Here is a 27,079-nt window from a genome sequence, read left to right on the forward strand (position 1 = left end):
TGTTTCACATGTGATTGAAATGTCCCTCCCACAACAGTCACAAGATTGCCCTGTCGGCACAATGCTTGATGGACACAGCAGGTAGTGGTCTGCTATCTTGGTGGGCGTTGCAGGAGGCAAGTCGATTGTCTGGATCTGGGCGGTCACAGGTGAGCACAGCAATCAGTTCCTTCCCTAAGGAAACATGCTTAATCCTTAAAGAAACGCCAACGTTGGGAGGGGGAAGGAAGTCAGTTACAGGAGGTTACCAGAGAAGCACAATAAAATGCAGATTTAAGTCCTTGCCTTTGGTATTGACTAAGAGTTTCTAGAGAGAAGGTCATGGCCTTTCTTCTTCCTGGTACAGAGAGGGAGGCACCTTTTACAGATAGAGATTTACCTTACAAATGTAAACATGTCCTAACAAAGGGCAAGTTCCATTCCTCAGAGCCTCCTTCCCTGTCCCAGTTTACCAAAGCAATCAGCCTCAAATAATCCTGATGCCAAAGAGACATATCTTGGGGTGGCCAATTCCAGGTCCCCACAGTGGTTTAACTCCCCCATTGTTAACTGTGCTGTTTAGGCAATATGCTATCTGACTGCCACTAGGCTCCTATAGATAAGATTTTCCTAGAGCCTGAGTCACCATGGTAATGTGTGCGTGAGGTGTTTCTCATGAATTAGAACTCCTTGTCCACTTCAGGCCAGTTGAGACCACCACCCCATCAACTGGGCCTGAGCAGATGTCTAACAGGCAACCTTTTGACATCAAGAGGCTAAAAACTCCACCCTCAGACCACGCAAATGCCAACATTTTGAGACCATGGGTCCTATGAAGAGGCATGGCATCTGACTATGCTTGCACAGATGATCAATCACCTCACCTGCCCTCACCTCCAATCACCTGTCTCCACATTTCAGACCACCTTTCCCCTTACTCCATAAATATCCCTGAATCCCTGTTTTCGAGGAACAGAATTTGAGACTCATGCTCTTGCTTCCTCACGTGGCTGCCTTGTGATTAAACTCTCTCTCTGCTGTAATCTTGTCATGTTGGTGCTTGGCTTTCTGGGTGGTGGGCAAAAAGGAACCTGGTTCTGTAACACCTTATCCTCTCACACAGTGGAGAGAGAGAGAGAGACAGAAAAGAGAGACTAAGAGGAAAAAGAAGGCTGCCTCTGGGGTCAGCCCCGCTTCCCGGATTCCCACTGCCCTCCTCAGGCAGGCCTTGCCCTGTTCCTGGGAAAGATGTGGGCCAGTGTCTTGTGTGTTGCTGGCTGTGTGATGTGAGGAGTGCTCACATCAGAAGAGGCGCCCGGCCCAGCGCAGGCAGGACGCGGATGCCCAGACGTGAGGCTCAAAGCCGCCGGCAGAAGGCGCGAGCGCCTGGATGGCGTCGCCTGGACCAGGAAGGAAAGGTGGTCGGCCGCCAGCGAGGAGGGGTCACCGGGGCCCCGCCTTGCCCCGAGCTGCCGGCCTCGGCGCACGGCGCCCCCGCCCTTCCATTCCCATCCGCCCGAGTGCCCCACCCCGATCTGCGCTCGCGGGGTGACCTCGACGCCCGGGCGGGGTCGGAGGGCGCCCTCGGCTCTGCGCCCACCCCGCGGCCCCAAACCCGCTCCAAGCGAGGCCTGCGGGGAGGCGGCGGCCGGGTCTTCAGAAAGGAACGGCCGAAGGGCCAGGCCTGGGGCAGCCCCAAGGCCGGCAACGCGCCCCAGCATCCGGCAGCCTCTGAACAATGGCCGGAGGGGTCGCGGGCGGCGCGGCGGTCGCGGTGGAGCCGGGGTGTTGGGGCGCTGGAAGCCCCGCCCCTCGGCCGGCTCCCTCACTGCGCGGCCCGGCCGCGCCGCCTGCTCCCCGCCCCTCCGCGCCCCGCACCAGGCGGGGCCGGGCCAGAGCGCCGCCGCCGCTGCCGCAGCCGCAGCCGCTGCTCTGCAGAGCGGGGCCCGGGGCTGGGGCCAGGGCGCCCTCCCTTCCACCTTCTCCCGCCGCTATGAGCCAGGGAAGTCCGGGGGACTGGGTCCCCCTCGACCCCACCCCCGGACCCTCAGCGCCCCCCAACCCCTTCGTGCATGAGTTACATCTCTCCCGCCTCCAGAGGGTTAAGGTAAGGTTGTGGGCGAGGGGCGTCTAGACGACTCGCGGGGATAGAAGCAGGAGGCCGTTTAGAGCCCTGGCAAAGATGAGGGTGAGGATCCGGAAAGGTGGTGGGTGAGAGGCTTACGGGGCGCGAGTCTAGGTGTGCGCACGTGGGGGCGGCGGGGAGCAGGCGAGGAGTCCTGGGGAGGACGCGGGCTTGGGCGATAGACAAGCTCCGACGTATGGAAGAACTGACTAGGTGAGGATGGAGGACCGCAGGGGACCCAGGGGTCGGGGAGATGGAGGACACTGGGGAATGCGGAATACATCCTGCGGAGACCGATGAGCTAGGATGGAGCTAGAGGCTACGGAAAGCCGGGGGTGGGGGCAGGGGCGTGCCGAGTGCTTTTCCGAGGCTGTGAATTAGAGGGAAGAGGTTTCTGGGCCCGGAGCCTGCGCCCGTTCCCTTCCTACACCCTTCCCATCCACTGCCCCCACCTCCCGCACTGCAGCACCTCCGGGGGAGGGGGGGGCGAGCGGGGGTAGGAGGCTGAGAAGAGGGTTGGCTACAGGAAGTGGAGGGCTGCACCAACCTAGGGAAACTGGGTGGGAGGTGGTGTAGGAAGGGAGTGCCCTAGGTTTCTGCTGCCATCACCTCCCCTGATGCGGGCTCCTGGGACTCCATTTGTTTACCTGCATTCTCCCCAGGGCAGCCCGTGGAGTCATCCTGGCTCCTGGCAACCCCTACCCTGCGGAGTAGGCCTAGCTTTTCTCTCTGCCATCCCCCAGTACTAGGGGAGTGCCGTTGGGCAGAACTAGAGACTGGTCTGAGGCCTGAAAAGTGGACCTCTCTGTGTGTTCCAACCCTCTGCCTCTCAGGCCCAAAGTGGAGAACTATGCACCTGGTTTCTGTTGGACAGAAGAGCTATTTATGGAGTGGGACGTGGGGGAGGAGGAAGAAGCATCTGTAGCCCACTCTACATCAAGCACTGTGGTGGACGCTTTCACACGGGTTATCATTAAAGCCTCTTAACAGCCTTCCCAAGTGTTAGATGCACATATGACATTCAATTTTATAGGTGGGGTGGGGACCAACTGAAAGAGGAAAATGAAGCCCTTCATCCTATTAGTCTTTCATCCTGTTCCCATCATTGGTGTTTTCATCCCACCTTGGATTCCAATCCCCTGTCCTGTTCCCAAACCACGTGTCTCCTGATTTACAGGGGGTGATGGCTCTCTGCTCCTGGGTCTGTCTGTATGGGAGAAGGGCAGCCAAGGGAGAGGGGCAGCTGTGGAGGGAGTCTCCCATCCCTGAAGTGGCATTCTCTCCCACCCTCTGCAGTTCTGCCTCCTGGGAGCATTGCTGGCCCCCATCCGAGTGCTTCTGGCCTTTATCGTCCTCTTTCTCCTCTGGCCCTTTGCCTGGCTGCAAGTAGCTGGTCTTACTGAGGAGCAGCTTCAGGAACCAATTACAGGATGGAGGAAGTAAGTGGGGGATCAGCCCCTAGAGACCCTACTGCTCACTTCTCTTCCCTGCTATCCATTCTGCTCCCTCTGAGAAGAAGAGGAAGGAGGGTTCTGAAGCTCTCCTACCTAGCCTGGGTCAGTGAGATGAGTCACCAGGCTCAGACCTGGGGCCCAAGAAGGACCTCAACTCTAAGTGACATGTCCTAGTATGTCCCAAAGTAGCCAGAGACTTCAGCCCCTTGACCAGAGTAACAGAGGGCAAAAGAAGGGCACTTGCTTTACTGGGTGCCTAAAGCCTGAGGGTGAGTGAGGGTCAGAATCGCGGCCTCCACTGACTCAGCCTTGCTCTGCAGGACCGTGTGCCACAACGGGGTGCTGGGTCTCAGCCGCCTGCTCTTTTTCCTGCTGGGCTTCCTCCGGATTCGCGTTCGGGGCCAGCGGGCCTCATGCCTTCAAGCCCCTGTGCTTGTTGCTGCCCCCCACTCTACTTTCTTTGACCCCATTGTTCTGCTGCCCTGTGACCTGCCCAAGGTTGTGTCCCGAGCTGAAAACCTTTCTGTGCCTGTCATTGGAGGTGAGAGAGTGTAACAGGTGAAGGGGAGAGGCGACAGCTCTGGGCAAAAAAGACAGCAATGTGGAGATGTGCACACACTTGAGAAAAGAACTGGCCGCCAGGGGAGGGAGAAGTTAGAAGGGATGTTGACTGATGCTGGCAAATGAAATGCAGATTAACAGCATTTGTGAACCAACCTCTTAGGCTCTGAGGGCTGGGGCTTAGAGAAGGTGTTGGAGGCAGCTCTGGTCAGTCCCCTAGAAGGTCAGCACACAGTAAAAAGAGAGTCCCAGGGCAACAAGATAACTGCGAAGCATCTCCTACTGTGGAGGGAAGGGGAGGCTGCAGGTGTTAATGCCCCCAGGTAGGAACCAAGTGACTCCTTATATCCTCTCTGGACCCCAGCCCTTCTTCGCTTCAACCAAGCCATCCTAGTGTCCCGTCATGACCCGGCTTCTCGGCGCAGGGTGGTAGAGGAGGTCCGAAGACGGGCTACCTCAGGAGGCAAGTGGCCCCAGGTGGGTAAGGGTCTTAATATCTGCTCGCCTTTTCTGTGCTCCTGAAGAGGCTTCTCTTCTTCTCTCCTCGCCTTCAGCCTCCCCACTTCATTCTGGTCCCTTGGCTTTTTCCTCAGGTCCTGTTCTTTCCTGAGGGCACCTGTTCCAACAAGAAGGCTTTGCTTAAATTCAAGCCAGGTGAATAAAACAGTAGTGGGTGGTAGGACTATAAGAAAAAAGAGCCCCTGATTTGGAAAGGGACTTTAGAATAACCCAAGAACTGGAGGGGTCGGGGAGGAAGGGAGGCAGGGAACCTCCTAGCTGACCCTGAAAAGTCTCCAGGAGTCAGAGAGAAAATTATAAATGAAATGAAGCCAGGCCACATCTCATCTGAGAACCGTCCCAGACCCCCACACTTCATGCCATCTAGCTGCCTCCATGCATTAACCTCTGCCTGGGGGGTGGGGGTGGAAATGGGCTTTAGGAGCCTTCATCGCAGGGGTGCCTGTGCAGCCTGTCCTCATCCGCTACCCCAACAGTCTGGTGAGTCTGGAGGAGGTGGGGGCGGGGGTTGGGGGAACTGTTGAAGCCTGAATCCACCCTAAGTGGGAATCATTGAAAACTGTTAGTGCATGATGGGATGTGCATGTAGGGGTAGGGCTGGGGCGGGGTCAGGGCCTCTGCTCAAAGAGAATCCAGGCCAGTTCCGGGGAAGAAAAGTAAAGTTTTTGTCCCCTTATCTCTGCTTCTCCCATAGGACACCACCAGCTGGGCATGGAGGGGCCCTGGAGTGTGAGTTCTGGTGTTCCTGGGGTGAGGGTGGGGAGCAGGGTCCGTCAGAGAATTCCTGGCCCGTCTTCCAATCTCCAGACAAGGTGAACGGCCCTTCTTCATTCTCAGACTGAGAGAACTCTAGAGAAGGGGATGCCCGTTGCCTCTGCTTCGTTCTGATCTCCCGATATAGTCTGGAAGTGCTTTCAGCTATGCCACCTAATCACTCCTGCTGTGGTTATAGCTCCTTCTAACTTACTTTCCTAGGTTTCTAAGTGATTTTCTCCTTCAGTCATCCCTTCTTGAGACCACCACCAACAGGCTTGCCTCTTCCCTTCTCCCCATTATTCAAGCCTCCTCTCGCTTGCAGCTCTCCCTCTGGCATCTCCCTGCAGTGTTTCTCTTGCCCTGCCACCTTTCTGACCCTTGTCTCTCCCAACTTCCTAGTCACCCAGCCGACTGTATGGCTAGGCATCCATTTTTATATCAATGGACAGAACTTTCCCACTCCCCTCCTCTGGGTGGGAGGAGCCCATAATTAGGGATTGGTGAGCATCTGACATCTCTCTTCTCTTAGACTCAAAGTCCTTTGGCTCACAGCCTCTCAGCCCTGCAGCATCGTGGATGTGGAGGTATGACCCCCTTAGGTGGGATGGGAGAATGGGCATCCGCTGACCCCTGAAGCTTGGGGAAAGAGGATAGAGGTGGTCACCCCCAGCTTTGAGGTCCTGATGTGTGTGTTTCAGTTCCTCCCTGTGTACCACCCCAGCCTGGAGGAGAGCAGGGACCCCACCCTCTATGCCAACAATGTCCAGAGGGTGATGGCACAGTGAGTGTCCCACAAAGTATTTCCTGGAGTAGATATACAGGGCAAAGAAACCATGGGAGGGGTGGAGGGCTGAGGTTTTGAGGCATAGATGGCGGAGTGGGCAGGTGGAACGGCTACTGGACAGCTGAGACTTGGGGCCAGGTGGGGGCAGTTAAAGGGGCCGGATCTGCTCTCCCTAGTCCACAGGCCAGAGTCATTAATGGACCCCCAGAAGATTCTTCTGCCTCATTTCCCCTCCATTCCATCCTTCTTCATCCTGTAGGGCCCTGGGCATTCCAGCCACCGAGTGTGAGTTTGTAGGGAGCTTGCCTGTGATTGTGGTGGGCCGGCTGAAGGTAGCATTGGAGCCACAGCTCTGGGAACTGAGAAGGGTGCTTCGGAAGGCTGGGTAAGTGACCTTGAAGATGATGGTGTGGGCAGTGTCACATATACATAGAGAAAAAGAATAAGAAGAAAAGGAAGAAATGGGAATGAGGAAGGAAAGTCTTAAAAAAAAGTAGGAAGATAGAGGAACTTTTTAAAAGATAATCGAATCAAAGGAAGAAGGAAAAAAGAAAGGGTTATTACATATCTTTATATGTAATAACCCCAGGAAAAAAAAGTAGAAATGGCTCTCAAGGGACTATGAGTCAGAGTATATCTTAGAAAAACACTAGATGTACCTGTGCTATGAGAACTCCTGGGGCTGGGGCCAAGGTCCTGCTGGGTGGTATGTCCAGAAAGAAACTGACTCAGCTTTCTGCCTTCTACAATTCCACTGTAGGCTGTCCCCTGGCTGTGTGGATGCTGGAGCAGAGCCAGGCCGGAGTCGAATGATCAGCCAGGAAGAGTTTGCCAGGCAGCTACAGCTCTCTGACCCACAGATGGTGGCCGGTGCCTTCAGCTACTTCCAGCAGGTAAAAAGGAGCTAAGATGCAGAGGACAGAGCCCAGAGCTTGCCCTCTGGGCAGTTGTGCTCAGGATTTAAGATCAGTATTTGAGTGGCCATGTCAGTTGCTTTGGATGGCCAATTTGGAGTTTGTGCTGAGTGTTCTAACAGCTGTTCTTAGATGGCCATTTTCTGAGGTTCACTGGGGCTTCATTCTTACAGAGTACCCAGTGCATCGAGGAGCAATGTTTTAATCCTTGTAGTGGAGGAACAGTGGAGAAATAATGGGTCAGTGAGGTCCATAAATTTCTGAAGCCACTTTAGAGGTTGGCGAAGATGGGGGATCATTATATGACCCTGTAGGGCACTGTGTGAAGGTTTCCGAGAAGAGTCATGAAGGTTGGGTGGGACGATGACATATGAAGGAGATGACACTGGACAGGCTCGGCAGTTAAGAGTTTGAGACACAGAAGTATTTACAGTACTTGGGAAGATTTTTTAAAAATATCCCACAGCTTCTCCGGGGGATTCCTGAACTTTCTCCAGAATCTTGGCAAACTTTATTTCCTGTTACTTAACACTGGGTTTTCCTGTTGAATTATAATAACCTCAGAAGACTCCTAATGTTTATGAACAGCCACCAGTGGTCCCAAGGAGCTCTTTTTGATCTAAGATGCAGACCATGGCTCTCATCATACTCTGAAGGGACAGAGTGATCAGTGTGATTTCTTAGATTAGGACAGACTGTCCTTGAAAGGAGCTTCCCTGCTTAGTCTGTAGCAGAACAGAACCAAAACCAGAATGCCCATGGTCCCCCATAGAGTTGGCACAGCATGCATCCCCCTTGGGTTTTTTTGTAAGAAATTATGCCAGTGATCTTTTAGTCTATTGGACCAGTGTTCCCACATAGGCTAAGTAAGGGAAGAACCAGTTTTTCCAGCTTGGGGCTCACAATTTTGAGGGAAGCAGACATAGGGGTCACCGTTGTGGCTGCTGAGGAGGGGGAGGAGCCAAAATCCAGAGTAGAAGGGCTTCATTAGAAGAAGGGGCACATGGGTTAGTCCCCACATAATCCTGGTTTCTCTTTCATCCTCCAGGATGCCAACGGCTTGGTGGACTTCCGGGATGTGGCCCTTGCATTGGCAGCTCTGGATGGGAACAGGAGCCTGGAGGAACTGACTTGCCTGGCCTTTGAGGTATCGGAGTTGGGGGGACATGATGCCTGTGCTCACCTCTCCCCTCTGGAGGCCTGTGTGTGTGCTCTTCCCAATAGCTTCTAGATAGTGCTTGGTGTCCACCCTAGTGCCACAGTGTCTGAACTGCAGAGCCCCAGTGTCTCTACGTTGAAGCAGAGCTGGGACTAGGAAGAGAGCAGAAGCTATGAAGTTTACAATTCTGCAGAAAGGAACCAGGGGACAGGGAGGGCCTGTGCTCCACACTTTTGGAAGAGGAAGAGCCTGTGTGAGGCAGACCTGCGGGGCAGAGTGGGGCCATGGCATGAGGAGATGGCTTGACTCATGTTCCTTTCTCTCCAAGCTGTTCGCTGAGGAGCAAACAGAGGGACCCACCCGCCTGCTGTACAGAGACGGCTTCAGCACCATCCTACACCTCCTGCTGGGGTCACCTCGCCCTGCTGCCGTAACTTTGCATGCTGAGCTGTGCCAGGCAGGATCCTGCCAAGGCCTCTCCCTCTGTAAGTCACTGCCTTCTCAGCTCCACATGCAACACTCCGGGCACCATCAGCCCTGGGCTGGGAGGGAACAAGGCTGGTGCCCAGGGCCGGGGATCAGAACATCTGAGAGGCAGACAGGCTGGGAGGAACCAGCTGGGAAGGCAGAGACGACGTAAGCTTGGATTTGAGAAGTGAAGCAGAGATGAGAGGGATGGGACGTAGCAATTCTGAGAAAAGAGCAGGGGCACCCTCTTCCTGTCCTTCTTGGATTATTTTACTCCCCATCTCACTCTTAATCTGTCCAGGTCAGTTCCAGGACTTCTCCCTCCGTGACCCGCTCCATGAGAAGCTCTTCAGCACCTACCTGCGCCCCTCCCAGATACCAAATGCCTCATCCCCAGGCAGCCCCACTGCTCGGGCCAACGGGACTGTGCAGGCACCCAAGCAGAAGGGCGACTGAGCCACCTCAGCCTCCCGAACTCGCATCCAGCCCGCAGACTCAGGGCGGCCAGGGGCCCACCCTGTGCCTCAAGCCCATCTCTGCTCCTGCTTGATTTTTTGTTATTGTTGTTATTTTAAGTTGATTTTCATTTTTCGTTTGGTTTTTTTTTTTGTAAGAAACTATTTTATATATAAATATAAATATATATCTATATCTATTTAAAAAAATGGAGCGCAGTCACATTGATAGTATCGTTAGCTGGGAAGAAAAGGGATTAATGGTTGCAGGCTTCCCACTGGAAGATCCCGATGGTTCCGAAGGTTGGTCCTCTTGGCCATAGCTGGATGAATCTTTACTTCCAGTGGGACAGGGCCCTTTTCCTGCAGAGAAATCATGCAAATTTCATATCCTCCCCTCCTGTTGTCATACCTTACAGACACACATTTTAACAGGCTTCCCCATGAACCTCTTTTTAGCCTATTCCCTCTCGTTCTGTCCTCATTAGAGGTTAAAAAATAGCTAACCGCCATTCCATTTTAATAATCCCACTGAGATTGACTCCTTCTCCCCTGGTGGGATCAGAAAGCTTTGTCATAGGAACCAGGCCTTCCTGCAACTCAGACCAACCACACAGGCATTTTTGCTGTGGGATGAGTTGAGGACATTAAATCCCTTCTGTCAGTCTCTTCAAAAAAGAAGAAAAGTCACCACCCTCCGCCAGAGAAAGGTGCTGTGTCCTGGTACAATTATAGAAAATTAATTAGATTTAGAAAATTAAGGTATCTAGCTCAAAGATCTGGTAGGTTAAAAAAAAAGAAAAATCTTTCCATCTATAGACTTTTAAAGGGAGACTTGACAATGATAGGATGTCCAGGCTTTTGATGAGGGGAGGAATAAAGTGATCCCTGGGGACCTCTTATCAGGGAGTCTAGATAAGGCTGGAGGCTGGAAAGGTGTCTGGATCCATAGAATCTGGGACCACCCCCACCTAATTTCTTCTTTACAGCTTCTTACCCCATCTACCAGCAAAGAGGTGAGTACAAAAGGGCACGTTGAGAGCGTTTTCCAACAAAAGAAATCTGTATTCATTTCTTTCCCCATACAACTCCTTCCAAAGGTACTTCCCCCTCACCTCCCACCAAGGGGACCTCCCTTCCCACACTTGCCACTTTTGCAGAACAACAAAACAACCTAAGACTGAGAACAAGTCTGTTGGTGTGCAGCCTGGGTGAAACATACTCGGGGGCCCCACCTTCAGGGACCGGCAGGTGGGATAAGATGGTCCCATGTTCCCTACTGGCTACGACGTCGTTTCTTCCTTCTGCCAGTGAGGAAACTGTCACGCCTTCTTTTACGAGGCTGTGAGGGTCGAACCACACCCAGAGCCAGGGGTTTCTCCCCAGAGCCCCCAAGTTCAGCTTCCACATAGGGCCTCTTTTCTGCAGAGGCTAGACCCCCAACAAGAGCTCGCTTTCCAGACTTGGCAACAGGAAACGGAGGTTGGCCAAGGCCTCTTGCCTCAGCAGAGAGGGAGTGGGATGCTCTCTGGACCCCCCTACCTTTGGAGGACAGGCCTGAGGCTGGACGAGGACTGAGGGGAAGCTCCCTTGGCGACAGGCTAAGTTTGGAGGCCAAGAGGTAGGCAAAGTTGGAGAGTTCCTCATCTTCCTCCTCCTCCTCCTCCTTTCCTTTGGCCCCATCTGCTGAACTGCGTGTTTCACTAACAGGGGAGGCTTCTCTCAGAGTTAAGGCATCCCTGGTTCCCCATCTAGGGGAAGTGCTTCCAAGGCCCTGGTAAGGAGATGTTGATTTGGGCGTCTCATGTGCATAAGACTCTTGATTCCCTGGCGAGGGGGCAAGGTCTTTAGGCTTGGATAAATCGGTATCTTCTCTGCCCTCTCCTTCGGGGTCATACGAATTAAAATTTGGTGGGCAGGTATCCTCATTGACCCCTAGCTGGAGGCCACAGGCATCTGTAACATCTAGTATGTTGATGTTTTCTGTGGTTTCCAACAGGGGAGAAATGGAATTGCCTCTGCTGCCTGCCTCTTGGCTGGCCTCGGGGAAGGAGGTGGTATCCTGGGGCCCCAGGGTAAGGATATTACCTTGACATGCATGGAAGAGGCTTTCTTTGGAAGCCCCCAGTGTGGAGGCACCAATTCTGCTTCCCAGCAATGGAGGGCAACCTTCTGCCCACAGGTCACTGGGATCCTGTACAGCCTCAGGGCTCTGTTCCCTATTGTCTGTAGGCCTCAAGGCAGGGCTGTTGGCCCTCAGAGGTTCTGGCAAGCTGCAGTGGTCTCTCTTTTCTAGGACAGCTGTGGCATTGGGGCCTCCACAGAGAATTACACTGCTCCCCACATCCCCAGGTGCTGTGGTTTCTCCAGGACCCAGAGAAATATTACTTCTGGAGCCCAGGGCCTGGCAGCCTCCCTGGTACTCAGTTCCACATTCCCCATCATGGAAGTTTTCTATGACCTCCTCAATTTGTAAGGGCAACTCCAAGCCTACGGCATCCATCTCACTGCTCAGCCAAAGTCCTGGACTGAGAGAGGCCCCATCCCCATCCATGTCCCTCTCCCTGTCCCCAGCTGCTCTAGGGGAAGGGCTCTGCTCATAACTCTGAGCCAGGGGAGGACCTCTGTCATTTTCCCACATGGTTCCTGAAGACCCTTCCTGGGACACTGCCAACAGTTCCTTCCCTTGAGGAAGCGCTCCAAGACCCCCTGTCTGTTGTCCTTTCTGTAAGCCCACAACCTGCCTTTCTAACCCCTGTCCCTGCAGAGGAGCTGGCTTTACAAGGCCAGCGTCCAAACTGGGAACCATCTCTAGCTGGGGGCTGTCCTGCCAGCAAAGGGGCAGAGCCTCGGAAGTCCTATCAGCCACCAGGGAGTGCGCAGGGGTCCCAGCACCTCCCAAGTGGTCATCCTGATATGGGGATATCTGGTTTGTAACCTTCCCAGACCCTCTTCTCTCTGTACCTAAGGGTCCTCGAGTTCCCTGTAGAGTTGCAAGTTCTAGCTGCAGGTCCCAGCTTCTGGGGGATGACAGAGTGTTCCCATCCCTACGCATCCCCCTTGGGCCATCTAGGGCCCGCTCCTGCCCACCATGCACTTCTCTTGCCCGCTTTCCTGGAGAAGCAGCCTTTCCAAGGCGAACAGTGCCCCCAGCCACCCGAGACCCAGGTGAGGGCCGAAGCCGCCCACTCCCATCTTCATCTTCATCAGAAACAGAAAGACTTGAGTCCGATTGAGCTCCATGGCAACTTGGAGGTGCCTCCCCATCCTCTTCTTCCAAGGCCTGGAGTCGCTTCTGGACCAGCTGGAAGGAGAATGGATAAATACTGATCTATACATGGTTGTAAGAAGGGCTGGCTGAGTGGGTAGTAAGGAGATGGTACTTGAGGAGAGCAGAGAATGCAAGCAAGTAGCATAAGTGACTGTATCAAAGACAGATACCGTAGCTCTTCTCTTCCCTTCTTGGGCCTTATTCTCGTGCTTTGAGCCCACAAACTCCCCTGTTCCTGCATTACCACTGTCCCTTACCTACTTGCTCAGCACCTGAAGCCCAATCCTGAAGCTGTTTGCCTACAGAAGTCATACCATCCAAGACAGTGTAGGGTTAGAAAAAATCATGCAAGCTTCCTGTTCTGATATTCCCTACTTCCCAGGTTTACCTGGGCAAGACTGAGTCCTTCTTCTTGTTCCAATTCCTCAATTAAGGCCAAAGGATCCCTCTGTTGTTCTGGGGACAGCAGATCTTCCAGAAATTGAGGGTGAATGACAGCCTCCACCTGGGGAACAGAAGGAAAAGTGATGTGAGTCTTTGACAGGAGGTAACCTGTGAGCCAAGACGCTCTAGAGAAGAAGCCATGAGCCCCCCTACCCAACTCACCTCCACCACCTATACAAATTCACGTGTGCGTGCATGCACGGACATCTCTCAGTACAGAAGAGAGCCTAGTTCCTAACTGCCCCAGGCGGAACCCTAGATCTTTGGTTCCCTGGAGTTCCCACCCCAGGATCTGCTAGAAACCAGACCTCCGAGCCCAGCCCACCTGGGAGACAAAGACCTCCTGAGAACACAGCTCATCGATGTAGCTCTGGAGACCCAGATCTGGATATATCCCTTCTTTCTCCTGCTGCTCTTCTTCCTCTGCCTGTTTTCCGTCTGACTCCTCAGTGACCAAGTGGCTCCCCACCAGCCCTTCCATTATGTCAGCATACTCTTTCACAGCTTCTGGTGGGATCTCCTTGGGTGCCTCAGGAACTGGAGGCCTCTGGGTTTTGCGCTGTCGCTGGCGGGGGGCCCGTGCCTTGGAAGCTGCCTTCTTGGGAATGTACACTAAGGGAAGAGATGGAGAGGAAAAATGAGAAGTGGCACAGAGACTACGACTTCTGCCTCCCAATCCCGTGCTTGTAAGGACAGCAATCTGGGTACACCGAAATGGTTCCAGGCTGGATCAAGCCAACCTGAAAGAGTACCAGCCATGGGAGAAGATTTAGGAGCCAGATGGTCTAAGAGAGAGAATCACTGAGGAATCTTGGAACCTCTGAAATTCCAAGAAGTCCCCTGATACAGCCCCCATTTCTTAGGCAGATGTGGTATTGTGTGCCTCATTTACAGTCTCGGTGAGGGAGTAGTTAGTCTACTTGGCCTAACATCAATACCTAGTGTAGAACCAAGGGAACCTGAGAACCCAGCCTCCTATGTACATATTGTTTGGAACATCAACTGCTACTCTCTGGAGGTAAAGTGGCAGAAGTGAGGGCCATGCCTTCCCTAACCTGTGACTGGTTTCTGTGTGCCTCCCCTTGTACCTTTGGCTCACGGCTCCTGTTGGAATTGGGTAGCCTTACCTGGCTGCTGGCAAACCTCAGGGGCCAGGGGCCCTGGAGGATCAAGTTTCGGAGGGGCTACAGGAGGCAGGCCCTGGGACCCATTCATCAGCTGCGTATTCTGAATCTGCATTTCCTCAGCCTCAAACTCCATGAACCTGCAGAGGGTGAGGAAGGCCCGGGCAGCGCTGAGGCCAGACCCTTCAGGAACCCAGACACCAGGAGGGAGCTGCTCACAGATGGCTGAATAAGAGTTCTGGGGAAACCTCACAAGGTCACTACAGAGTCCCTTCACCTGCAGTCATCACTTAGGAAGCTTGTTAAGAAAATGAACAATCTAGAGCTTATAAGCTTCTCTAGGACAGAGCCATGACTTTCACTTCTGTTTCACACCCAGCCTCACTCAGCATCACTGAGGGTATGCAGCAGCAATCAGTACAGGCTTGTTGAATTCAGTCAGGCCTGTGCCACAGCCTGGCAGGATCCCACAGGGGGCTCCTCCTCAAGGCCTCATTTGCCCCTGCCTACAAATGTTAAAGAATGGCTGAAATCCTGTAGCCAGCCTAGGGTTGCAATTGAAGGCAATTCCTGCCAGGAGACAGTGCTGAGATCCAGGAGTCCTGAGGCTGGGCTTGGCCCTGGAAGAGTAAATCTAGGAGGTATGCATCCACAAGATTTCGGGGAGAAAGTGGAAGCTAAGCTTGGAGGAAAGAGTTCATTTTCCTCAGAGTTATCTTTTTAATGAAGGAGATTATCATGGAGAAATAGGGGATATAAGCCAGGACACCACTTTGGGCACCCAGGACTCTCACCTGACCAACCTCTTCAAGAACCTGCCCCTCCCTGAGATGACGGGTAAATGATTTCTGTGCCACTATTTCCAGAGGAGGAGTGGTCCCAAGGTCTGCATCAGTAGTCACTTGCTTCCTGGTCAATCAGATAGGAAGGAACCTGCCTAATAGGGCTTACCTCCTCATTCTTAGGTCCCTTCTGCATGGAATTTTTTACACCAATTGGGCTCCAATCCCACCCTAAGAGCTTCAATATCAAGGCCCCTATATAATTCAAGATCTGGAGAAGGGAGAGCTTCCAAGAGGAGACAGGACAGAAAAAAAACCAAGAGTCAAGGTGGTGGAAAAAGCAGCGAGGATCCAAGAGGCCCTATCCTACTCTACACCCCTCCTAATCACCCGCACACCCAGACTCAAGCCTCTCTTACCTGCCCCCATCCATTAGCCACACAGCCCTCCCAGGAGAATGAGGGTCGGTCTGACTCACTTTTCTGCCATCTCATAAAAGATCATCCGGTCAAAGTTGCTGGTGCGCTCCCACTCCTGCACAGCTCTTGGCAGTCCCTCCTCCAGGGTCATAGTGGGCTTCAGCCGGGCCAGAGAACGAAGCACTGGGCTAAAACCCCCAGGGGGTCAGTCACGTTCCACAAGTGTGCCCCCTCATCCACCTCAATACACACCCCATGCCCTCCAATCCCTGTTATGTCCCAATTCTGATAAGACTTCCAGACCCCACACCTCCCATCCATCCATTTACCAGACTGGCCTGTCTTCCCACTGAAATTTACAAATCTCATACAAGTCAAACAGGTGATTCTTCTCCCCACCTTTTGAAGTAAACCATCCTTAATTCTCACAGTGCTCTCCTCAACAAAACATTAGAAAGAAATGTTATATAATATATAACATGTTATATATATTATATATTATTATAATATGTTATATATGTGTTATGTATTACATATGTTATATAATATATAAAAATGTTATAATAACAGGTTATTAAATTAATGGGACTTATTGTACAGTAGGCTTAACTGTCCAAAGGCTCTTACATTTTAATAAAAGGCACTCACTACCCGAAACATATCTCTGTTTAAAGATTGTGTGGTGTTTTTACTTGTTGGTTTTTAGGGGGTTTTTTTTGCCTCCGGGATACCCCTCACAATCAAATATCAATTCTCTGAGCTCTCTGGTTCATTTTTGCCCTTCTGACTTCCCAGGAGTCCTCAGGCATTATTGTGTCTAGAATCACCTGATGAAGCTTGTTATAAATATGGATTACAGCACCCCAGGACCCCAGGACCAAGCATTGTACCAGCTTCCCAAGTGACTGTTGCAGGGGCTCTGGACAGCAGTTTTGGAGCAACCCTTCCCAGAGCCCCTGAGCGAGGAAAGCAGGAAGAGGCCAGGAGCTGGAAATTCAGCAGTGCTGGCTCAAGAGTTAGAAGGTCAGCCTGCCAGCCTTCAAGAGAACTCGGAGCTGTCTGGAGAAAACGGGGACCCTGTGAGGTGATCTACACTAAGGACTTTGGGGGAGCCTTTTGGTTTATTCACCCAGAGTCAGGGTGGAAAGGGAGATTCCTTAGGAGTTCAACCACTGGAGAAACAACATTTACATTTTTTTCAGTCCAGTAAAATGTGGTATGTGTTATGCAGTGGTTTACACAAAATGTTGAGAGTACAGTGCAGTTGACAGAGGCAGCGGGTCTGGATGGGAAAAAGAAAATTCCTCAGATAGCTAATGACTGCTTTATAAATACAACACAGCCCACGGGTCCTCGGCTCCTCAGCTAAGCATCCACTCACACAGACACTTTAGCCTTTTGTGAGTTCTTTTTCTCTTCTAGATTGCCTTTTTATAATAAAAATAATAGCAGCTACCATTTAATGAGGCATTCCCTGTTCCAGGCACTCTGCTAAGCACTGCACATATATTAACTCATTTCACCTTCTCAGCAATCCTCTAAGGTAGGTATAATCATCCCCTTTCTACATAAGAAAACTGAGAGCAAAGATATTTAAATGTCAGGGTCACAAATGTAGTGAGTGGTGGAGCCTAGGCTAGGCCCTTGACCACTATGCAAGCTCTACCACCTCACTATTTCAACTTGAATTCTGAATAAAACAGGAGGCGGTGCGGGGATAGCACATACAAGGTCATCTGCCTGGCCCTGCAGGGTCCAACACTCCTCATCCTAGCCAGTTTACACAGCTCAACTCCATGTCTCATGTCAGAAGGTAGGAAACCAGAATGGAGGGACTCTGGCACTTGATGTCAGAGACCTAAATTCTAATCCTTTCTCCTCACTCTATGACAGGAAACCTCCCTGAGCTTCAGTCTTCTCATCCAAAAGTGAGGATTACCGTAAAAATGCTTGCCTGAACTCACAAGGATTTGAGGACCCAAGAGAAGACACTTCTAAGAATGTTATAATCTGGGAAGTGGGTAAAAAGGCTTATTATCATTATCATCATCATTATTATAGTTATTATGCTTTTTGTTCTCATAGCATCTCCATCGCTCTTAGGACCTGCTCTCAAGTATTCCTAAATAGCCTAATCTCTTTTGTCCATCCCAAACTCCTCCTTATTTAAAGCCCTAGGATAACTACTCTCAAAGCTCCCCACTTACATAAGAAAGCAGGAAAAGGCTTCTGCATCAGGACTTTGGGATAAGTGTCTCCGGGCCAAGGCTTTGTAGCGCTGCCAGCGACGGAAGTTCTCATAAACACCCTTGGAAGTATAGGAGAGGTCACTCAGTGAGGACTTGGATCTGGCGGCTGCAGGACCTCCTTCCCTGGATGCCCCAGGTGGCCCTGGCCAAGCCTTTTCCTGGGCCACAATGGGGGCAAGTTGGGCAGCTGGTGGTGGAGCCTGAGCAGGAAGGCCTGGGAGGCCCTCTTGGCTCACTCCAACAGCCTTAGTGGGCAGAAGGGTCCTGATGTTAGTGGCTGTCACGAATTGAGGGGGAGGACCCTCGGAGACCCCGCAGGGAGTGTCTGAGGCAATCCAACTGAGGGCAGTCTGAGCAAGGATCAAGTTCTGAGTTTGTGAGGAATCAGCTGGCCCCTCTTCTGTCTTGACTTTGACAACGACTTTGCCAGGTCCAGCCCCACTGGATGGATGGCCAGGGCCTCCATCCCCTGTCACCAACAAGGGGCTGGGGAAAGCAGAGAGCACCAGAGGGTTGCCTGGAGAGAAAGCTGAAGGCATGGGGGGCTGTGGAGGCAGCTCCCAAGGTGGTTGGTCTGGTGGGCCAGGAGCAGGTGGGGGAAAGGGAAGTGCAGTGAAAGGAGATCGGGTGGCGCCAGGTTTCATGGTCACATCTGGTCCTGGCAACGGAGATGCTGGCAAGACAAAGAAAAAGAGGGAGTGGAGAAGGAAAAAAGGAGACCAGAAGTTAGGTCATCAGAGTTCAACTTTAGTCCCTGAAAAATCAGAGCTCTGATTCTCAACAGGTGAGGTAGGGGATATGGAGGTGGAACTCATGTAGTTTGCAAATGTCCCCCAAGTGATTTTGATGTCCCTTACTCCCAGTTGAGAATTATTGCACTAGAGAAGCTGCAATGATCCTTGAACCTACGAGCTCATAGGCCATAACACATCCCACCCAGCAGACAGGTATATCTTTTATTCCCACCCATTCCCAACACATTCAAACCACCTGAACCCTACGCCTAACTGCTCTGTGGTCTCTGCCACCACTCACAGAAACACTGTTCCCAGAAGAGGGTGTGTGGATTAGATGTTTGGTTCCCAGAAATTTCATTATATAACAGCCAGGAATGACTAGAGATAAGGGTCAGGAAATGAGCAAAGGGAGGGAAGTGTGGGGAGGGAGGTTCCCAGAGCTTTAAGTAGCTGCTGGACGTGTTAAAATTTGGCAGTGGAGACTATCTGTGATCCCTCTGCTTGCAGTTCCTAATATCAGAAATGTTGGGCCCACTATGAACAAGGCACTGATAATGAAGTCCGAAACACAGTACCTGCTGAGGAGGAGCTACTGGGACTCTGGTCCAAAGAGACCAACGATAAATACATAAAACATGTACTTAATTAATCAGGACATGTGTCTCCTAGGACTGTTAACAGTAACAAGAGAAGATCATTTGCCTAATTTCATGCTATTCTCTTCCCCCTCTTATAAAGCATATCCCACTGGCAAAGTAACAACACTCAGCTTCCGCTTCCAGACTATGAAGGAGACATGGAACATAAGCAAACTCGTCATCTCACCCATACAGCAGAGGGCCAGGAGCATTCTAAGTACAGAACTCAACGAAATGGGTCTGAAGGCCTGAGCTCCACAAAAGGTACAAAAGCTGAGAGCATGTCAGGGAAGCCCCAACTCTCATCCCAGGTGGAGTGACCCACCTCCCCTGCCCCTGGGGAATCAAGGAAAACTGCTCCCTGAACTGAGAGAGAAGCCATCTCTGGGGCTGGAAGGAGCCATGAGGCTCTGAGCAGAAGCACTTACAGGACATACCAGTCTAGCTTTTGGGAGGCCATTTCTGTACAGACTTGGCAACAGATAACCCCACTGAACAGTTTTCCAGCTAAGGCCTCCCTCCCCCCGCCCCCCGCCACCCCCAGTAAGATCCAGAATGGCCCCAGCTCAGTTCTCTAAGAGCAAAATCCTAGAGCAGCCTCCAGTTGCCTAAAGAAGACACAGGAACTCGAGGCTTCCCCTTGAACCCTCTCTGGGCCCCACCCATGCTCCTGCCCCTGCCATACAAACACATGTTAAAGGGGTCCCTCTTTCAGAGAAGCAAGTTGCTAACTGCCATCCCTTTTCAATACTAAGCACTTTCCTCTGAGGTGCTTTGATCTGCCTCCCAGGAGGCCCTCTTCCTTCCCCAGCCCCCAGTCTTAATGACACAATCTCCTTCCCCAGCCTCCTGCAGTGTGAGGCCTTTGGTGGGGTCTCTACTGATCTCACATCCCTCTAGGTCGGCCCAAAGAGCTTGTCCCCGGGTAAAGTGTCAAATTTGAATCCCCAAGGATGCAAGCAGGTGGCAGGGACCCTCCCACCCCCTCCCACTCACCTGCAGACTTACTTCCATCTGAAGCCATCCTCTCAGGTTTGGGCACTAACCAAGGCTGTCTGGAAGCCTCCAGAATGAGACAGTCAGGTCCAGGACCCAGAGAGTAACCTGGCTCCAGTAGATACACAGGGATCCAAGGAAGGGAGGGTAAAAATCAGATTACAACAGAACTAGAATCTAGGACTTAAGGCATTCTGCAGTGGGGGAGGGGAGAGGGGAATACATGGTCAGGGGTAGGGAGATATTCCACAAATGACTCTAGTAAGTAAGCAGTAACCAGGGATTTGCTCCAAACCAGAGTATGGCAACACAGTTGTTGTGTACCTCTTTAGGGCAATTTGTAAATTCCTTCTCAGATTCCCAGCATTATAGTTTTACATCTCAGTTCCCTATACAATGCTTCACCGATATATCTAGTTTTGTACCCTTCAATCCCACCCAGTTCTGTACCTGATTTCCTATTAATAGTAGGTTGTGGCAGACCCTTGACTTAATTCAATGTTGGCAATATTTTCTGAACCAAATTCAGAGCACATAGTCTGGTGTACTTAAGGATCAAGGGAACAGACTGAAATTAGGATTGTCTCAGAAAATCCAGTGTGTTCCACTGCTGTATTCGTATCATTTCCTTGGAAGGCTGTCCTGCAGTTCCCAAAGAGGCTACTTCCATCAGCTCTGCACTCCACAGAAGGCTCAGCCTTACCCTTGGCTGAAAAGCCCCACTCTATCAACTGCCATTCCACCTAATATTTCAAGACCAAAAAGTCCCTCTTTTTGTTTGTTAAATTACTTTGTTGTTTTAAAATTTTTCCAAATAATTTTAATTTTTTAAATGAGTAACATATCAGCATGATTCAAAAGTCAAACTATGCAAAATGGAATATACAACAAGTCTCCCTCCCACTCCTTTCCTCTGGAACTTTATCCCAGAGGCAACCAATATTATGTGAATCCCTGCAGAGATATTTTATGCAACTACAAGTAAATATAAACTATATTCTTAAAGAAAAAAAAGCCTTTCAGTTTTTCTGGTTATAAAATTAATATATGTTCCAATGTTTTTCCATTATAGATAATACTGCAACGATCATCTTTGTAATACCTGGGTTCCAATTTGCGTTTTTTAAAATAGAGTCCTATAAGGACAGTCCTTTAAAATTTCGAAATACCCCCTCGGAGGTGCATCATATTATGCTATTATTAGCTACTCACCACCATAAGAAAGAGCGCTGACTTTGTGGTAAAGAGAACTGAGTTTGAATCTTGGTTCAACTTCAAAATATACTTCACCAGTTTCATAAAATCACTTCACGCTCTCCTCGCTGTACAGAATATTGAATACCCATCATGCACTCTTTACCGCCAATACTTTGAAATAGGGCGGGGGGATCGGATGTAAAAGAGGGGAGGGAAGAAAACCTTCTTCTTTCTTCCCTAAGGTAAAGGGGCTCTGAATCCTGGAGCTATTGTTTCTCCACGTTCTAGAAACATACTGCGCCTGAAATGGGTGTGCATCTAGAAATAAAGACAGGATTCTGTTCATCAATGTTCAACCCACATCCATCCTTACCCCCCTCTAATGCCTAGCAGTCTAGCAGTGTCTGGCACACAGGGGGCATACTCCACGAGTCTTAGAACGCCTGCAAGGTTGCAACTGGGCGCCAACGCCCGCAAAAGTTGCAACTGGGTTGCAACTGGGCCAAGTCCTGCACTAGGGCGCCCACTTTCGGCCAGCTGGAGAAAGGCCTAAATGGACTACATTTCCCGGCATGCCTTGAGAAAGAGACTTCCGGCTACACAGGAAGGAAATTGGCAAACACGCGCTGCCGTCTGCTAGACCCGCCTGCGGACGGAGTTGGAATCTCTGGGTTTAGTCTGATCATGTTTCTCCAGTATTATCTCAACGAGCAGGGAGACCGGGTTTATACGCTCAAGGTGAGTGGAGGAAACAGGTTGTAAATAGACATGGCGAGAAATGTAGCTCGGAGGAGCGGGTGAGACCAGGCACCGAGTTGCCTCGCTGGGTGAGAGGAACCAGAAGGCCCAGGAGGCAGGCGTGGTAGAAGCAGGAGTGTGTGATTTCTTGAGCTGACTGTCGCGTCTCCTGTCCTCCTGTTTCCTTTTTTTTGCGCAGCCCGCTCACTATCCCAGCCTCCATCTCACTTATGACTCCAGTGATTAAGTTTTCCCATCACTCCGGTACTAAGATTATGTTCTCTTTTTCTCGAGCAGAAGCTTGACCCTATGGGACAACAGACCTGCTCGGCCCATCCTGCTCGCTTCTCCCCAGACGACAAATACTCTCGACACCGAATCACCATCAAGAAACGCTTCAAGGTGCTCATGACCCAGCAACCGCGCCCTGTCCTCTGAGAGTCCCTTAAATTTCATGTCTCTTCTGCCGCCTGCCACGCCTCAAGAGACTTTCCGAAACGAAGCTCTTCAATCTGTGAGCCTTGAAGCCTTCTTACCGCCCTTGCTCTTTGGAATCCGTCTCATCATTGCCTTTGATCATGTTTGTGTGAGGCAATCATGGTAGCATCCCCCTTAGAGGGGACAAGTTTGAATCTTCTTTTCGTATTTTCAATCACTGCCAGGTTATTAAAATAATTTGAAAGAGCTCTTGTTTTGTAGGTCGTGGGAAGAAAGAAGTGGTTTAAAAATAAAAGCAAAAACGAGGGAGATGAGAGGGAAGAGTACTCCCAAAGATACAGCAAGTCCACTTGGAAGAAAAACTTAATTTGCTGCTGTAGCAGGAGTCGTGCTGTGCTCTTCGTGATAGGAGGATGTTGGGGAAGGGGAAGAAGGGTTAAGAAAGATGCTTCCACAATGGTTAACATTCACTAAAAAATACCCCTGTTGTCATTTAAGTAATTTCTTGCCCTTTGAAATTTTGACTCAAAATGGAAGAGTTGCTTGAAAAATAATAGCTGTTTTGTAGAGGGAAGGCAGTGAATTGGAAGTCAGGAGACCAGGATTCTCCCCTCTTTGTCTAACTTTGAGAAAGTCACTTAACGTGTTTAGTCCCATTTTTCTCATCCTTTCTAAGTTCTCTTCCAACTCTAAAATTGATAGGGTTCACTGGTGGTTCTTAATGTATCTACAGTGTTTGTCCAACCATTATGAATAGGAATGCCTTTATGCATATTTACACCCCTTCTGGAAATAATTCCAGGCTTTTAGTTCTCCATCAAGGAGTTGTCTTCTTAGGTACACCTAACTTTATATTCTCTTTGGCAGCTAGATGCTATTTGGAACTCTTCATGGATCTTAATTTAGAAGATGAGATATGAGAGCTTCAAGCAGGGATCTTGTCTTTCAAGCTAGTGTTGGGAGTTAATTAAAAATTTCTTATTTCTTAACCTATTCACTTACAGGGTTCTTAGCATTGGATCTGAGGGATGTTAGAGAGTTATTTTATACTATTAAGGGGATAATGATTGAAGAAATATTAAAAATTCTGCAAATGACTAGAAAAGGATCTGCTATGGAAGTTTCTTAAGCACCAAAGTTAGTAAATGAATTCTGCTACCAATTTTTTTTAAGGGTGACTGTAATTCTGTCTTTATAGGTTACTCCCACTCCCTCACCCACCAGAGAAAAAGGATTAGCATTGTTCCATGCTACCTGTGGTGTAGACTGAAATGAAAAGACTTTAACCTGGAAATATTCCTAAGTAAAGGAGAGGAGAAAAGGCAAACAGGTTTGAATATACTGAGGACTTTTTCCTTAAGAGATCCCCTGGGTATTAATGTCTTCTGAGATGTGCTCAGAAATGGGACAAGAGTCTTAAGAGGTATAATGTATTGGTATTAGGTAGTATATATAAATGGATGAAATACACTGTTGTGAAACAAAATTGGGTATTTTAAAGATCCAGCATTTCTTTATAAAGGGAAATTCTGTGAGATTTGAATGAATAGCAGGCCTGCCTGAGGAAAAAACAGATCCCTTAGGGAGGTGAATTTCTTGCTTCCTCAGGTAGGACGCCTGTGAGCCTGAATCAATAATCACAGGCTTTATAAAGACTCAAGCTTTAAGGAGATTTACATTTTAAATGAGGATTTATTTTTCATTTTGTTACCTGGATGTTTTTTTACCAGTCTTTGGACTTTGTGTGTCATTTGATAAAAGGGAATATCGTGGCTCAGGTCTTAAATACCATTCCACAAGTGGAAGAACATTTCCACTTGTGAGGAGCAAGGACCCAGGCAAAGCCAGGGCCTTGATTGTTAAATTTAAACATCTTGATCAAAGCTATAGGAAATAACCATCTCACAAAACATTGCTAGTCAAAATTTATTCAACACCTCTATCCATGCAGTAAATAAACATGCTAAGAAAAATATTCTGATGACAGTAGTAGGGAAAACACGGCAAATGGAGTCAAGAGAAAGTATCTAAATGTCTTTTCCAGATCTAATATTAAAGACGTTTTCTTTAATGGAACTTAAAGTCTGACTAGAAAGTGAACATAACATTTTTTTCCAGCTATGTTGAGGTATAATTGACAAAATTGCATATATTTAAGGTGTACAACCTAATATGATGTATATATTGTGAAAGACAGCATTTTTTTTAAAGGACAAGAAAAAGGAAAAAGAAATGTAGCACAAAGTGTATATAAATTAGAGGATACAATGCTTTAGGAATACACCTCTACATAAAAATTCTAGTAGGAGTCATACCTAGATACATGGTGTTGGGAAGTTAGTGATTTTTAAATTATTAATGGTATTTTCAGAGAGTCTTATTAAAGAGATGGGTTTTGAGATTTTGAGGGCAAAGGATGTCGTCTGTTCTCTGAGATGCCTCCAGAATGAGTTTATGCAACACAGCAGAACCAAGAAGGAAAAGGATGTGGTTATCCCTGGTGCGTGCAGCTCAGGCCCCCACACCCAACTACAATTCCCGTCGTGCTCCGGGCCTCCCGTGTTGGGTCCTGCCCCTCGCCCTCCAGTCCTGGGGCGACCCGAGCGAGCGCATGCGCGCAGCTGTCTCCAGTGCCTCGCGGGCTGCAGAGGCTGGGCGGGGCTGTCGGGCGATTGCGGGACGGTACCGCCCTCAGACGGCTCCCCGAGGCTTCTCTTCGGACCGTTAGCCTCGAATGAGGAACGAGTTGGGAGGGACGGGAGGGGCTGCGGCTGCGCGGGCACAGCCCTCCAGGCCCGGGCCCGGGGCCGGGGGCGGTGAGGTCACGTAACTGCTGCTCTCGCGTCTGGCCGGGGAGGGGGCGCCCTCCCCGGCAGCCCGAGCCTTCCTGCGCGCGCCGCGGCGCGGGAACTGTTATCGGCTCGTAAACAACAGCTGCGCGCGCACCCGCATCAGCTGGCGCCGGGATTCCGCACCTGCGACCTCCTCCTCGCCTTCTGTCCCTCCTGCTCAGCCAGGGCCAGCCTGCGAGGCCGTCTCCTCCGCTGCTGGGACCCGAAGGAAGAGGGGCGAGGGGCTGACCTGCGCCGGGGCCCTGGAAGGGGAGAAAGCATCTCCCGGCAGAGGGTGGCGGGTCTTGTCACACTGCCGGCCATGGGCTCGATGGACTAGCAACGAGCTGCCACTACCGTGAGCTGCAGTCCGAGTCGTCTCCATCGGCTAGCCGCCTCCTCACAGATCCCAGGGACGTTTTTTGCCAGAAGAGCGGGCGGGCCACCCCGGCAGACCTCTCAGAGGCTGGAATCCGCTCTGCCCCTGCTTCCTCCTCTGCTCACCCTGCTCTGCTCATTCTCCTCCATCTAGTAGTATAGGGTATTTTTCCCGTTATGCATGCGCACCTCTCCCGCCAGACCCAAGTGGATTATCGGCCTCAGAAACATCGGGTGGCTCTGCACACACCTCCTCCCAGCCAGACCTGCGGAGTATTCACCTGATACACAACAGGTGGCCGGTGTACACAGTTTCGCAATCTGATCTATGCTATATTTGCCTGGTAAGGTGGGCTTGCGCGCGCTTTGCTCAACTAGAACCGTGGGACATTTGCCAGATAAAGGACTGACTACCTCGGCCGAAACCTGGGGTTCAGGAGGAGAAAGGCTTCACCTGCTTCTCTGAGACCATGGCACGGAGCCCGCAGCCGTGGACCAGGGGAGATAGCTAGGTAGCTCCTCATTCTGAGGGAACGAAGTTACACGAGATTGGCATCATTTTGTCGGTTTTTTTTAAAATATCTTTCAGCTACTGGTGGTGGACTTAGAGGACAATCTGCTTGAATTTTGAGGAAAAGGAATCTTATTTGGGGCTTTTTGTGTGGTGTCAAGGTTTTTTTTAAAAAAAGTTATCTTTTCTATTTTTGCAAGCAAAAGTAGCTAGCGTAGGAGGAAGGATTTTGCGGGGTTTTCCTTTTTTCTTTGTCCTTATAAAGGAAAGGAAAAGGAAAAATGCATCCTCCAGAAACCACCAGCAAGATGGCTTCAGTTCGGTTCATGGTGACACCAACAAAGATCGATGACATTCCAGGTTTGTCAGACACCAGCCCGGACCTCAGCTCTCGATCCAGTTCCCGAGTAAGATTTAGCTCCCGGGAAAGTGTGCCTGAAACAAGCCGTAGTGAGCCCATGAGTGAGATGTCTGGAGCCACCACCTCACTGGGAACTGTTGCACTGGATCCAGCCAGTGACCGGACTTCTAACCCCCCGGATGTTACTGAAGGTAAGTAGAAACCCAGATGACGGGGTACTTTCATTACTGGCTTCTTTACCCAGGATGACCATCTACTGGGGGATCATTTTTCCATTATACGACGACCATCAGGAACCAAGGTACCTCTTTTTGAGATGCTTAGGAATCCTTTGGACTAATGGTTAGCACAGTGGCTCTCTGCAGGGGTAATTTGGCACAGGGGAAGGTATATTGCAAGAAGGAAAGTAGATGTATGTTTTGACTTCCTCGTTTTTGTCTCCTTAGAATTGAAATGTGTATTTTGGTTAAGAATGAATATCAAAGAGTTTGATAGGTTTTGAGCACAGTGAATCCTTAATTGTAAAATTTAGTGGAGGTCTAGCTTTAGGGCTCTAACTATTACAGTCTGCTTTCAAGGCCACTTAGGAGGAGTAGTTATTGATCATATCTCAGTTACTAGGTTTCCTACAAAGACTTCAGATACTGTGTTGCAAAATTCTTTTTAAAAATTTGTGTTTTACAGAGACACTGGTTCAGGTAGCTAAGCTCATTCTGGGTGAGGCTGGGTAGATCTAGCGTGCGCTCCTGTCGAATGGAGAAATTGTAAAGAGGCTTTTAGGGCCTCAGTCC

The 27,079-nt window shown here is 50.4% G+C and overlaps 3 protein-coding genes across 6 annotated transcripts in view; 2 read left to right on the forward strand and 1 right to left on the reverse strand.

The window, feature by feature from the left end:
• The first annotated feature begins 1,304 nt into the window (after nt 1–1,304).
• On the forward strand, nt 1,305–9,337 carry LPCAT4 (lysophosphatidylcholine acyltransferase 4). Of its 4 annotated transcripts, none has more exons than XM_046655315.1 (14): nt 1,305–1,397; nt 3,401–3,543; nt 3,879–4,099; nt 4,484–4,596; nt 4,713–4,773; nt 5,060–5,118; nt 5,333–5,367; nt 5,924–5,978; nt 6,072–6,175; nt 6,438–6,563; nt 6,939–7,071; nt 8,141–8,239; nt 8,580–8,736; nt 9,021–9,336. In XM_046655315.1, exons 1-14 carry the CDS (start codon nt 1,320–1,322, stop codon nt 9,173–9,175), a joined length of 1,539 nt encoding a protein of 512 aa, XP_046511271.1. In that variant the 5' UTR covers nt 1,305–1,319; the 3' UTR covers nt 9,176–9,336. The 4 variants fall into 4 exon arrangements, with proteins under 4 accessions (XP_046511271.1, XP_046511268.1, XP_046511269.1 ...); XM_046655312.1 differs by lacking the exon at nt 1,305–1,397 and adding an exon at nt 1,427–2,086 and having other exon boundaries at nt 9,021–9,337; XM_046655313.1 differs by lacking the exon at nt 1,305–1,397 and adding an exon at nt 1,429–2,086 and having other exon boundaries at nt 6,093–6,175.
• Nucleotides 9,338–10,450: 1,113 nt separating this feature from the next.
• Nucleotides 10,451–19,862, reverse strand: NUTM1 (NUT midline carcinoma family member 1). The gene is made up of 7 exons (XM_046654442.1): nt 19,835–19,862; nt 17,422–18,136; nt 15,274–15,402; nt 14,017–14,153; nt 13,215–13,501; nt 12,834–12,950; nt 10,451–12,478 (listed from the first exon to the last, which is right to left on the reverse strand). Exons 1-7 carry the CDS (start codon nt 19,860–19,862, stop codon nt 10,451–10,453), a joined length of 3,441 nt encoding a protein of 1,146 aa, XP_046510398.1.
• A 5,180-nt stretch (nt 19,863–25,042) lies between these two features.
• The window catches only part of SLC12A6 (solute carrier family 12 member 6), an 82,225-nt gene continuing 80,188 nt past the window's right edge, over nt 25,043–27,079 (forward strand). Inside the window, exon 1 of the mRNA XM_046652177.1 lies at nt 25,043–26,479. Within this exon, the coding sequence (XP_046508133.1) occupies nt 26,209–26,479 (271 nt within the window). The 5' untranslated portion in view covers nt 25,043–26,208. The remainder of the gene's footprint in view (nt 26,480–27,079) is intronic.

This window comes from Equus quagga, chromosome 2, assembly GCF_021613505.1.
Source record: "Equus quagga isolate Etosha38 chromosome 2, UCLA_HA_Equagga_1.0, whole genome shotgun sequence".
Lineage (NCBI taxonomy): Eukaryota > Metazoa > Chordata > Mammalia > Perissodactyla > Equidae > Equus > Equus quagga.

Bases quoted from the DNA above. Each gene is read 5' to 3' on its own strand.
- LPCAT4 (XM_046655312.1), top strand. From the start codon at position 1,718: ATGGCCGGAGGGGTCGCGGGCGGCGCGGCGGTCGCGGTGGAGCCGGGG. The intron at 8,240-8,579 runs GTATCGGAGTTG...TTTCTCTCCAAG, and splicing joins TGACTTGCCTGGCCTTTGAG to CTGTTCGCTGAGGAGCAAAC. The intron at 8,737-9,020 runs GTAAGTCACTGC...TAATCTGTCCAG, and splicing joins CTGCCAAGGCCTCTCCCTCT to GTCAGTTCCAGGACTTCTCC.
- NUTM1 (XM_046654442.1), bottom strand. From the start codon at position 19,862: ATGGCTTCAGATGGAAGTAAGTCTGCAG. The intron at 18,137-19,834 runs GTGAGTGGGAGG...TTGTCTTGCCAG, and splicing joins AGATGGAAGTAAGTCTGCAG to CATCTCCGTTGCCAGGACCA. The intron at 13,502-14,016 runs GTAAGGCTACCC...CTCTTCCCTTAG, and splicing joins TGAGGTTTGCCAGCAGCCAG to TGTACATTCCCAAGAAGGCA.